General features: G+C 36.1%; 1 protein-coding gene across 1 annotated transcript in view; it reads left to right on the top strand.

Annotated features, from left to right (window-relative positions):
- LOC123531310 (glycylpeptide N-tetradecanoyltransferase 2-like) overlaps window positions 1-11385 on the top strand; it is a 42626-nt gene extending 31241 nt beyond the window's left edge. Inside the window, exons 10-14 of the mRNA XM_045312152.2 lie at window positions 2768-2839; window positions 4512-4610; window positions 6706-6870; window positions 7111-7248; window positions 10355-11385. Of these exons, the coding sequence (XP_045168087.2) occupies window positions 2768-2839; window positions 4512-4610; window positions 6706-6870; window positions 7111-7248; window positions 10355-10375 (495 nt within the window). The 3' untranslated portion in view covers window positions 10376-11385. The remainder of the gene's footprint in view (window positions 1-2767; window positions 2840-4511; window positions 4611-6705; window positions 6871-7110; window positions 7249-10354) is intronic.
- The last annotated feature ends 1345 nt before the right edge of the window (window positions 11386-12730 follow it).

The raw sequence follows: 12730 nt of genomic DNA, 5'->3' as shown, positions 1-12730 counted from the left end.
TAGTTCTTTGTGACCGAGATTTGTATAACGAACACAATTCGTATAGCTAACACTATTTGACTGACGTTTGAAAAGGGCTATGTGTTCACACTCCGGGCCGACCATGAATCTTTATGTGAGAAAGTTGCGAGTCTAGTACAGGTCATTTCCTGGAGAGATGGTAAGGTAAACTGCCTGCATGTATATGACTGATATAATAGTGTTGAAACACGGCGTTAAAACACAATGTACGTCGGTAAGAATGACCGTAATTTGTGTATATTTTTTGTCGGTTATTTCTATCTTCCTTTTTAGAGAGCGCTACATTATGACTATAAGATGTTGCAGTTACTCCCCTTACCTTGCTCGACTGCATGTTATGCGAATAGGCATCAATACTAATATAAAACAAATGTTCAGATTTTTTTTTTTTTGCACATACTAGACAACGGCGCCATAAATACGAATTAAGGTGTAAATTATACCTATAGTTTTGCTATTGTCCATTTCAGCAGCTGCTATAATTTTTACAATTGGAAATTTGGTAAACTGGAATGTTTGCCATCGTTTATCATGCGTAATTAGCACATTTATTTAGGATATTTCCATTGTGAAACTAGACTAATAATGACCAACATTAACATCCCAAGGTTTGGTGACCATGACTGATTTTAGTTCACTATTTTTAACATGAAATACCTAATACATGTAGAATTCTTTTAACCTGGGTTCCAGTCTGTTGATTTTTCATGTGCTTCTGTTCAGCAAATCAATACTATCAGAAACTAAATGGACAGTAACAGCGACTTGCTCATACATATGAAATAGCACGTATGCTACGAAAAAGTTAAAAAAAAAAATCAGCGTTTAAATCCCAGGCTAATATTCTAGAGTAAATATAAGTCAACTATTGTCTAGTATTTGGTAAATGATAATGATGATATATATTTTCTTTTTATCGTATCCGTGAATTGACAAACTAAAGATCATAGAAATGAAATAATGTTTATTCATGTGCATGAAAGCGCGTGAAGTGCTGACGTTACTCTGGCGTCATCAGCGATTCTCCTGTTTATTTCCGATTTTCAATAGTTTTTATACGCCCGTTTGAAAAACGGGACGTATTATGGGAACGCCCCTGGCGGGCGGGCGGGCGGCGTCCACAGACCTTGTCCGGAGCATATCTTCTACATGCATGAAGGGATTTTGATGAAACTTGGCACAGTTGTTCACCATCATGAGACGGAGTGTCATGCGCAAGAACCAGGTCCCTAGGTCTAAGGTCAAGGTCACACTTGGAGGTCAAAGGTCAAATTCAAGAATGACTTTGTCCGGAGCATATCTTCTTCATGCATAGAGGGATTTTGATGAAAGTTGGCACAATTGTTCATCATCATGAGAAGGAGTGTCGTGCGCAAGAACCAGGTCCCTAGGTCTAAGGTCAAGGTCACACTTAGAGGTCAAAGGATACAAGAATGAAAACTTTGTCCGGAGCATTTCTTCTTCATGCATAGAGGGATTTTGATATAACTTGGCACAAATGTTCACCACCATGAGGCGGAGTGTCATGCGCAAGAACCAGGTCTCTAGGTCTAAGGTCAAGGTCACACTTAGAGGTCAAAGGATACAAGAATGAAAACCTTGTCCGGAGCATTTCTTCTTCATGCATAGAGGGATTTTGATATAACTTGGCACAAATGTTCACCACCACAAGACGTAGTGTCATGCGCAAGAACCAGGTCCCTAGGTCTAAGGTCAAGGTCACACTAGAGGCCAAAGGTCAGATACAAGAATGACTTTGTCCGAAGCATTTCTTCTTCATGCATGGAGGGATTTTGATGTAACTTGACACAATTATACACCATCATGAGACGAAGTGTCATGCGCAGTTCCCTTCTTTAGAATTACTTCCCTTTGTTGTTACTATAAATAGCTTATATTGTAACTTTTTCATTACTAGTCGTAGGGAAAAATCGAGACCACTTTTCTGTAGTACAACATGCATGCTACATCCAATTTTGAGGTGTATTTTGACCAGTCTCTACCTGGTAAAGATTTTGTGTGGACTTACAATTTTTTTTTTGATTTTTTTTTTTTTTTTTTTTTTTTTTTTTTTTTTTTTTTTTTAAGATTAACTTCCCTTAGTTGTTACTATAAATAACTTATATTGTAACTTTTTTATAATTGACCGTAGGGAAAAACCAAGACCACTTTTCTGTGGTACAACATAGATGTTACTTTCCAATTTAAGGTGTATTTTAAGGTATCTCTACCTGGTAAGGAGTTTTTTTGTGGACTTAGAAAAACAAATGACTTACAGTGATTACTAAACAACCACAAAATTAAAATTCCATTTGCAAATACAGGTGCTAGAGTAAAGAAATTTGCTGTGACGGGCGTATATTGTGACATTCTTGCACTCTTGTTATTCTTTATGTCTGTTCGCTATAACCGAGGGGTTTTCTGTTGAATTTCATACTTTGGGACTGGAAAAAGTGTTCCTTTTAACCGAGTGTTCCTTATAACCGAGTTCCCTTTAACCGGGGATTTTTACATTGAATAAAGAAGGAATTAGATAGGGGAATTAAAAACTGTTCCTTGTAACCGAGTGTTCCTTATATCGGAGTTCCTTATAAGTGAGGTTTACTGTATGTCCAACACACAGTAATTTTGATATAAACAGCTGTGTGACTGAAAAAAAATGTCAGATATCACACCCAACTGTTAACAAGTAGCTTTAAACATTTACATAAATCAGTGATTAGTATATTTTGTTTTCACTTTACAGGCCACAAAGGTTCCAGGATTCCGCCCATTCACACCAGCTGATGTTACTGACACTTTCAAACTTCTTTCTCAAGTAAGTATACCACAGGTTGGAGACCACTCCCTTGGGACCTTGTGGTGAACCCTCTACCTTGAAACTTCAGGCTGTTGTGATTTGTCAAAAAATATAGCTACATTGCTAAAAATAGAAAAATCTTCAAACAACATCTCTAAACTCAATGTCCAATTTTAAAGTAATTTCACAGATATGTTTTATGGGTGATGAAATTGTTAAAGCCTTTCCTGATTTGTAGCCCGCCCGCTTAGCTCAGTAGGTAAGAGCGTTGGTCTCGGGGTCGCAAGTTCGATCCTCGGGAGGCGGGGGGGGAGGGGGGGGGGGGGGCGGCGTATGGTCTCCGTGACTATTTGATAAACGACATTGTGTCTGAAATCATTAGTCCTCCAACTCTGATTCATGTGGGGAAGTTGGCAGTTACTTGCGGAGAACAGGTTTGTACTGGTACAGAATCCAGGAATACTGGTTAGGTTAACTGCCCACCGTTACATGACTGAAATACTGTTGAAAAACGGCGTTGAACCCAAAAACAAACAAACAAATTTCCTGATTTGTCAAAAGAAAAACCATTGCCACCTGAACTAAAAGATAGAACAGATCTTCAAATGAGGTGCTGTCCTGAACAGCTGGTTTATATTATTTGTCAAAAAGCATTTCTACTAGAACCAGTTTTCCAAAGTTAAAAATTAAGTGGGAACTTCAAATATCTTCTCAGAAACTGCCAAAGTTCATAGTTATTTGACAGAAGTATTTAATAAATGACTTTTTTCCTAAATTTTTACTTCCTTGATATTTGAAATTTTGATAAGAAGTTTAGGGCCATGGTGTGGCTTGTTTATTTATAAAGAAGAGTTCCTCATACTGATAGAAGACCTGGTTTTCTTGCTCTGATATTGTTACTGTTTCTTTGAATTTTGGTACAGATAAGCAGTTTGCATCTGACACACACTTTTCTGGGAGTTATATCCCCTTGTTTGACTGTTTCACAACAGAATGACTAGAGTATTGCAGGGTTCTGGCTAAGTAGAGTACAAATCAATGACCTGGTCACCTTGCACTAAAAAGAACCTAAGTGGCACTGAGATGGTGCAGTTCTATGCAATACGATTGGTAACAAGTGACTACTCCACTTACTGTAGTGTTTCCAAAATGCAATTAAGTTTAGGCTGGAAGTCCTTAAACACTGCAGCAAAATTCCAAACTTATTTTATTTTATTTACAATAACTTAGTTGTTACACTACTTCCCCCATGTCTTTAAGTCCATGTTAGGATTACCTGCCTTCTGCTCACAGGTTCATGTTGGCTCTGACTATTGCAAATTTGCTTTTTTTCCCCCCTCATGCTACATTGCTCTGGAATGGTCTGCCTCATCACATTGCTGCCATGTCTAGCTTGTACTCTTTGAGACCGGCTGTCTCAGAATTTAACTACAGTTCAATTTCGTTGACTCGAACTAGAATAATAAACACCACCCTTCACTCTAACTCATTGTAGTATCCTGGTCTGATCCCTATACAATCAGTGATGCAAACTTCTCTAACCTGATATTCCTGCTTGTGTGAAAGTAAGATTAAAGGGGTTATATTTAAACTGAGTCCAAATAAGTTCAGTATTTGACTGCAATCTTTGTATAATTTGTATTTTACTGCATTTTCAATTTATGTCTGTAATTTTATCCTTTATTTTCAGTATTTGAGGGGTTTAGATCTGGCTCCAGTTTTCACAGAAGAGGAATTCCGTCACTGGTTTATACCTAGGAAAGGAATCATAGATAGTTATGTAGTTGAGGTAAGTTTACCGTAAAGTTTATTTTAATTTAATGTAATTTACTGGTTGTTTCTGGGCACAGTTTTGAAATTGATCAGTGGCAAAGTTTCATTTTGGAACTGGTATCAAAACATAATATTTGAACCTTGTTGGGTAGAACTGACTTCAATTATAAGTTTCAAGTCAATAGAGAACCTTAATTATTTTAGAAACATATTTATGGTATAATAGACAGACATATTAAAGCCATATACACACTAATATAATAACATAAAGTATATCTATTGTTTTGAAAAATTGTAACTTATTAAAACATATAATATGCCAGCTGAATCCTGTTATATTAAATTTTTGAAGAGATGCACACAACCATTTTTAAATTAATAAAAATAGTAAGGGGTTTGTTTGATTTCGTTAGGGAGTAAAACTTCCTATACAAGAATTTTCTTAGGATAACAAAAATATTCGAGTTTGGAATTTTTCCTTTGAATTAGGCAATTGTATGTTTTAGTTTGGTCTAAAAGGAGCCTAGCTGGCATTTGAAACTTAGCCGATGTTTAGCCCAATGGGACAGGTGGAAGAAATTCTAACATAGGTTTTATAGTGTAGTTTGTAAGTTTCAACATTCCTTTTTTTACGCCCATTTGAAAAACGGGTCGTATTTTGGGAACGCCCCTGGCGGGCGGGCGGGGGCAGGCAGGTTGATGGGCTGACTGGCGGGCGGGCGGCATCCACAGACTTTGTCCAGAGCATATTTTCTTCATGCATGGAGGGATTTTGATGAAACTTGGCACAGTTGTTCACCAGCATGAGATGGAGTGTCATGCGCAAGAACCAGGTCCCTAGGTCTAAGGTCAGGGTCACACTTTGAGGTCAAAGGTCAAATTCAAGAATGACTTTGTCCGGAGCATATCTTCTTCATGCATGGAGGGATTTTGATGAAACTTGGCACAATTGTTCACCATCATGAGACGGAGTGTCATGCGCAAGAACCAGGGCCCTAGGTCTAAGGTCAAGGTCACACTTGGAGATCAAAGGTCGAATTCAAGAATGACTTTGTCCGGAGCATATCTTCTTCATGCATGGAGGGATTTTGATGAAACTTGGCACAGTTGTTCACCATCATGAGACAGAGTGTCGCACGCAAGAACCAGGTCCCAAGGTCTAAGGTCAAGGTTACACTTAGAGATCAAAGGTCAAATTCAAGAATGACTTTGTCCGGAGCATATCTTCTTCATGCATGGGGGGATTTTGATGTAACTTGGCACAATTGTTCACCATCATGAGACGGAGTGTCATGCGCAAGAACCAGGTCCCTAGGTCTAAGGTCAAGGTCATACTTAGAGGTCAAAGGATACAAGAATGAAAACTTTGTCTGGAGCATTTCTTCTTCATGCATGGAGGGATTTTGATATAACTTGGCACAAATGTTCACCACCACGAGATGGAGTGTCTTGCGCAAGAACCAGGTTCCTAGATCTAAGGTCAAGGTCACACTTTGAGGCCAAAGGTCAGATACAAGAATGACTTTGTCTGAAGCATTTCTTCTTCATGCATGGAGGGATTTTGATGTAACTTGGCATAATTGTACACCATCTTGAGATGAAGTGTCATGCGCAGGTCCCTTCTTTAGAATTACTTCCCTTTGTTGTTACTATTAATAGCTTATATTGCAACTTTTTCATTACTAGTCGTAGGGAAAAATCGAGACCACTTTTCTGTCATATTACATCCAATGTTGAGGTGTATTTTGACCTATCTCTACCTGTTACGGATTTTTGTGTGGACTTAATTTTTTTTTTTTTTTTTTTTTTAAGAATAACTTCCCTTAGTTGTTACTATAAATAACCTATACTTTAACTTTTTTATAATTGACCGTAGGAAAAAACCAAGAACACTTTTCTGTGGTACAACATAGATGTTACTTTCAAATTTTAGATGTATTTAAGGTATCTCTACTTGGTAAGGAGTTTTTTGTAGACATAGAAAAACAAAAGAATTACAATAATTACTAAACAACCACAAAGTTAACATTCCATTTGCAAACACAGCTATTTGCTAATTTGCTGCAATGGGCGTATATTGTGACATTCTAGCACTCTTGTTTTCTTTGTAGAACAATGGAACAATTACAGATTTTGTTAGTTTCTACACTCTACCTTCTACTGTGATGCATCACCCTGTACATAAATCTTTGAAAGCAGCCTACTCTTTTTACAACGTCAGTACAGTGACGCCATGGGTTGACCTGATGCAAGATGCGCTCATTATTGCGAAAAACGTAAGTTGGACAGGAAAATTTTGTAACTAATTTCTTTACAAACCTAATGAATTTAAGTTTTGGCAGATATTTAGTGTCATTCATTTTGTAGCAGGTTACATTTAAATGCTGTATGATTAAATTCATGAATTCAGGCTGTTTGGAGTGTTGAAAAATTTTAGACAATGTATTAATGATTTCAGAATGGTTATAAAATACTGAACTATATTGTATGTTTTTTGATGTATTTCATTATTTCAGACCGGTTTTGATGTATTTAATGCCCTAGACTTGATGCAGAACAAATTATTCTTGGAGAAACTCAAGTTTGGAATTGGGGATGGCAATCTACAATATTACCTTTATAACTGGAGATGTATGCAGATGGAACCTAATCAGGTGGGTATTTTCATGTCTCCGCAATACTGTAAAATCATTTAATTTCGCGGGCATGAATTTTCGTGGTTTTGGTCAAAACGGCAATTTCTTTGGGATATGAATTCGTGGATTTCAACTTTTGAACATAAAATGAATGGGAATTTTACTTGTTCGTTGGGATTAAATTTCGTGGATTGACTCAACCACGAAATCCACGAAAATTAGTCCCCCACGAATATTAATGATTCCGCAATATATGGTGATACTTGGAATTGGTCTTGTTTTAAATTTTCTTTCATAAGCATAAGAGAGCAATAATATGACCTAGGGTTCAGTGTGACACCTAGTCTTCTTGTCTGTATGGAAGTTCAAAATGATTTTCACAAATATTCGTTGTAAAAGACAAGTGCCAAGTTTTGTTTGTTGGATTTAATTCCACGCATTAATCTGTCTATAAAATCAACGAATTGGGATTTCTCACAGCAAGACCAGAGTTATGGCCCTTGACTTAGTCAAAAATATGCATACAGAGACTGGAGTAGGGGGTCCTGTGGACACACGTCTAGTTACTTATGAACATAATTTATTTATACTGAATTCTTTTAAAATGCTGTTTTCTGTTATAGTCTTCTTAAATTTTTGTCGAAGATTTGCATAGTGACTGACCTAGTAGAAAGTGCTATTAAATCAGATTATTTTGATCACCTCCCTGTATGGCTCCAGCTATGTAAGTTCATAACCAGTATTGAAAGTAGTGTTTTTCTAACCATGTCATTATTCATAACATGTATTTTGACAGCTGCTATAATTGTTTCTACCATATCATTCAAGGCTTTATGAAACTTAAAACAAGAGGACCATGATGGTCCTGAATCCCTCACCTGTCCCCACATGACCCAGTTTTGACCTGAGTATGACGTTGTTTTTTCTATTATTTGACACAGTGACCTAGTTTTTGACCTTATGTGACCCAGTTTTGAATCTGACCTAGATATCATCAAGATAAAAATTCTGACCAATTTTCATGAAGATCCATTGAAAAATATGGCCTCTAGAGAGGTCACAAGGTTTTTTATTATTTGACCTACCGACCTAGTTATTGAGGACACGTGACCCAGTTTCGAATTTGACCTAGATATCATCCAGGTGAACATTCTGACTAATTTTGATGAAGATCCATTCAAAAGTATGGCCTCTAGAGAGGTCACAAGGTTTTTCTATTTTTAGACCTACTGACCTAGTTTTTGAGCACAGTTGACCCAGTTTCGAACTTGACCTAGATATCATCAAGATGAACAATCAGACCAACTTTCATACAGATCCCATGAAAAATATGGCCTCTAGAGAGGTCACAAGGTTTTTGTATTATTTGACCTACTGACCTAGTTATTGATTGCACGTAACCCAGTTTTAAACTTGACCTAGATATCATCAAGGTAAACATTCTGACCAATTTTCATGAAGATCCATTCAAAAGTATGGCTTCAAGAGAGGTCACAAGGTTTTTCTATTTTTAGACCTACTGACCTAGTTTTGGACCGCACGTGACCCAGTTTCGAACTTGACCTAGATATCATCAAGATGAACATTCAGACTAACTTTCATATAGATCCCATGAAAAATATAGCCTCTAGAGAGGTCACAAGGTTTTTTTATTATTTGACCTACTGACCTAGTTTTTGATGGCACATGACCCAGTTTCGAACTTGACCTAGATATCCTCCAGGTGAACATTCTGACCAACTTTCATGAAGATCCATTGAAAAATATGACCTCTAGAGAGGTCACAAGGATTTTCTATTTTTAGACCTACTGACCTAGTTTTGGACCGCACGTGACCCAGTTTCAAATTTGAGCTAGATATCATCTAGATGAACATTCTGACCAACTTTCATGAAGATCCATTGAAAAATATGACCTCTAGGGAGGTCACAAGGATTTTCTATTTTTAGACCTATTGACCTAGTTTTTGACCGCACGTGACCCAGTTTCAAACTTGACCTAGATATCATCAAGGTGAACATTCTGACCAATTTTCATGAAGATCCATTGAAAAATATGGCCTCTAGGGAGGTCACAAGGATTTTCTATTTTTAGACCTACTGACCTAGTTTTTGACCGCACATGACCCAGTTTCGAACTTGACCTAGATATCATCTAGGTGAACATTCTGACCAATTTTCATGAAGATCCATTGAAAAATATGGCCTCTAGGGAGGTCACAAGGTTTTTCTATTTTTAGACCTACTGACCTAGTTTTTGACCGCACATGACCCAGTTTCGAACTTGACCTAGATATCATCCAGATGAACATTCTGACCAACTTTCATGAAGATCCATTGGAAAGTATGGCCTCTAGAGAGGTCACAAGGTTTTTCTATTTTTAGACCTACTGACCTAGTTTTGGATCGCACGTGACCCAGTTTCGAACTTGACCTAGATATCATCAAGATGAACATTCTGACCAACTTTCATCAAGATCCCATCTAGGTGAACATTCTGACCAATTTTCATGAAGATCCATTGAAAAATATGGCCTCTAGGGAGGTCACAAGGATTTTCTATTTTTAGACCTACTGACCTAGTTTTTGACCGCACATGACCAAGTTTCGAACTTGACCTAGATATCATCCAGGTGAACATTCTGACCAACTTTCATGAAGATCCATTGGAAAGTATGGCCTCTAGAGAGGTCACAAGGTTTTTCTATTTTTAGACCTACTGACCTAGTTTTGGACCGCACGTGACCCAGTTTCGAAGTTGACCTAGATATCATCAAGATGAACATTCTGACCAACTTTCATAAAGATCCCATGAAAAATGTGACCTTTAGAGTGGTCACAAGCAAAAGTTTACGCACGCACGGACGGACGCACGGACGACGGACGCTGTGCGATCACAAAAGCTCACCTTGTCACAAAGTGACATGTGAGCTAAAAACAAAAAAAAACAAAAAAAAAACAAAAAAACTGACTACTCCATGACATTGGAACAATTCTGAATGTAGGGAAAGAAGACCACTGGTTCAAAGCAACTTGTTCATTGCTTTAAATTTTGTGTAAGTCCCAAACTATTTATGACCTAATTTAGCATGTATAAGCTGATACATGTTTTTATTGTGTTACAGGTTGGGCTTGTGTTGCAATGAAAGGGATATCAGAACCTTAATGGATGATTTCAGTAAGAGGATTAACATAGACTGGAGAGGATTGACACAGACCAGAGAGGGAAGTCTCTGTAATGTGATACATGTACACTTTCTTATAGATCAAACAATTCCTTCAGTAAAATGGAGTGGTTTCACTGTATACAACCTGTGATGTTGAAAATACTGTGCAATCTTTTAAGTTAATTTTCAGTTTCATTGTCATGTAGCTTTACCAATTTGTATTTGATTGCATAGAAGTGTGTAACTGTGCTCCTGCTAACACTACTTTGGTAATGTAAGATATCCAAGGGAGGCAGCTCTTTGTAAACTGTAAACATCAGTGGTTTTCTTGTTAAATATATTACATAAAATCGGAAATATTCAACAGGATTGACACCGTATTTTTGGGTAATTGAACTTTTTTGATCTTTTGGAGAAAATTATTAAAATTGGATTTCGATTTCTTCTATTTCTTTCTGCTGTGTAAAAGTTCTATCACAAAAAAACTCAGATATGACAGTATATGTACTTAATTCAGGTCTACAGTATATGTATGTAATATAGGTATCAGTATTCAAGGACTGATCAATTACACTACTGTTTGGTGTCGCAAAATGCCAGAAAATGTTTACATGACCTGAACTTTGTCGGGTTGTATACAGTGATTATAGTGAATATTGAGATTACTAATACGTGAAAGTGGCCATAGGCAATATATTTGTATCTTGATAGTGAGTCGGAAGGTTTGAATTGCAGTATGACAGTTTCACCGACATGAAACCTGTTTTGAGAAAAAATCATCAAAATACATGTTAAATGTGTGTTGCAAATATTTGTTTTTGCCTAATTCAATGTTAACTAGTTGTATAAAAAAAGGAAATATTTCTAAGATAAATACATATCTCTTCCACAGTTTTTATTAAGATGTCTGGTATAACGATGGGTTCACATCATATTTTCTTTATGGCTTGGGTGCATAGACTGTCTCAGTTTGTTAATTTGAAAAGAATTAAAAGTTTAGATAATTTATAGGATAATAGAGAAAGAGATAAGAAAATTTTTTTCCCAGTTTGGTTTCGATGTCTGGTATTTTTTAGAACTAGGGACACAAAAAAGAACTAGCCTGTTTTCAAGCAATGACATTTTTGTATTTTGTAATAATTTTTTTTTTTTTTTTTTTGGTAAGAAATATAACTGTCATTTAATGTCATTTTATTTAATTAACAATTAAATTATGTTAATGATTTTATTAGTGTTTATGTATGTATGTAGTATGCATAATGTTTCACTGTGACACCAAGTTTTGTTTTTTGTGTGTCCCCAATTTATATATATATACAAGCGTATCTGTTTTTTTTCTCCCATATATAATGTCTTGATTAACCAGGTTCCCATTTATGATTTTTTGGGTCGCCCACTGGTTTATTGCTAAAAGTCATCTCGAGTCATCTCGAGTTGAACTGTCTTTTTAAATGATTAAAAATTATAAAAAAAATCTACTTTAAGAACACCTCAATCAGCTTAACAACCAGATAGCCTCGCAGACCTCCCAATGCGAAATCAAATAATGTAAAGACTAAATTATATTTATTTTGGAACACAACCTGATGTAAGATAAATAGATGTTCTTTAAATATGGGAGCAACTGTACAGAAAGCACATATTTGGGAGAGCTAAAATGCAGTATTTATTTACAGATGGTCCTTGTACAAGTTACAAGTGTTCAGAAATGAAAAACATCAAATGGTCAATAATTTTTAAGGCATAAAATTTCATGGCTTCATTCAAATAGCTGTATCAAGGGGACATAAATTTGTTAATTTTAATAATAGAATTATTGGGTTTTTTGATTTTTTGTTTGACTAATGCAGCAGTTTGTTGACAGGGTGCGTTAAGCACATGTTTGACAGTATTGAAACAGGTCTTGCTGAATGTTAAAATCCTTTATCAAATATGAGACACTGAATTATGTAAAAGTTGACAATCCAGTAACATAAATTTTCTTTAACAGATATGTTACGTAGGATTGCGATTTTTTCCACATGTTACATTTCATGGTATATGTGTTTATTTATCACAGTTAGTGTCTGCAGCTTTTATTTTATGCTTCATTTGAATGGTAATTTGTGCACACTTTTTTGTATTACATGTGTAAATGTAAACAAGATGAATGGACCATGTTGTTTATTTGATATGGTATGATTGTTGTTTTTCTCTAATGTGTTGAAACAGTAATAAACCCAACTGCTCCTAGTTAGTCGTCCAGACATTATAGGAATTGATTAAGTATGAGCTATATAAACATTGTTAAATTTGAACGGTTTACTGTGAAATGTTTTGGATCAGTTCACAAAA

This window comes from Mercenaria mercenaria, chromosome 11 (genome assembly GCF_021730395.1).
Source record: "Mercenaria mercenaria strain notata chromosome 11, MADL_Memer_1, whole genome shotgun sequence".
NCBI lineage: Eukaryota > Metazoa > Mollusca > Bivalvia > Venerida > Veneridae > Mercenaria > Mercenaria mercenaria.
Note: the sequence above shows the minus strand (reverse complement) of the source record. Positions and strands in the feature narration are given on the sequence as shown.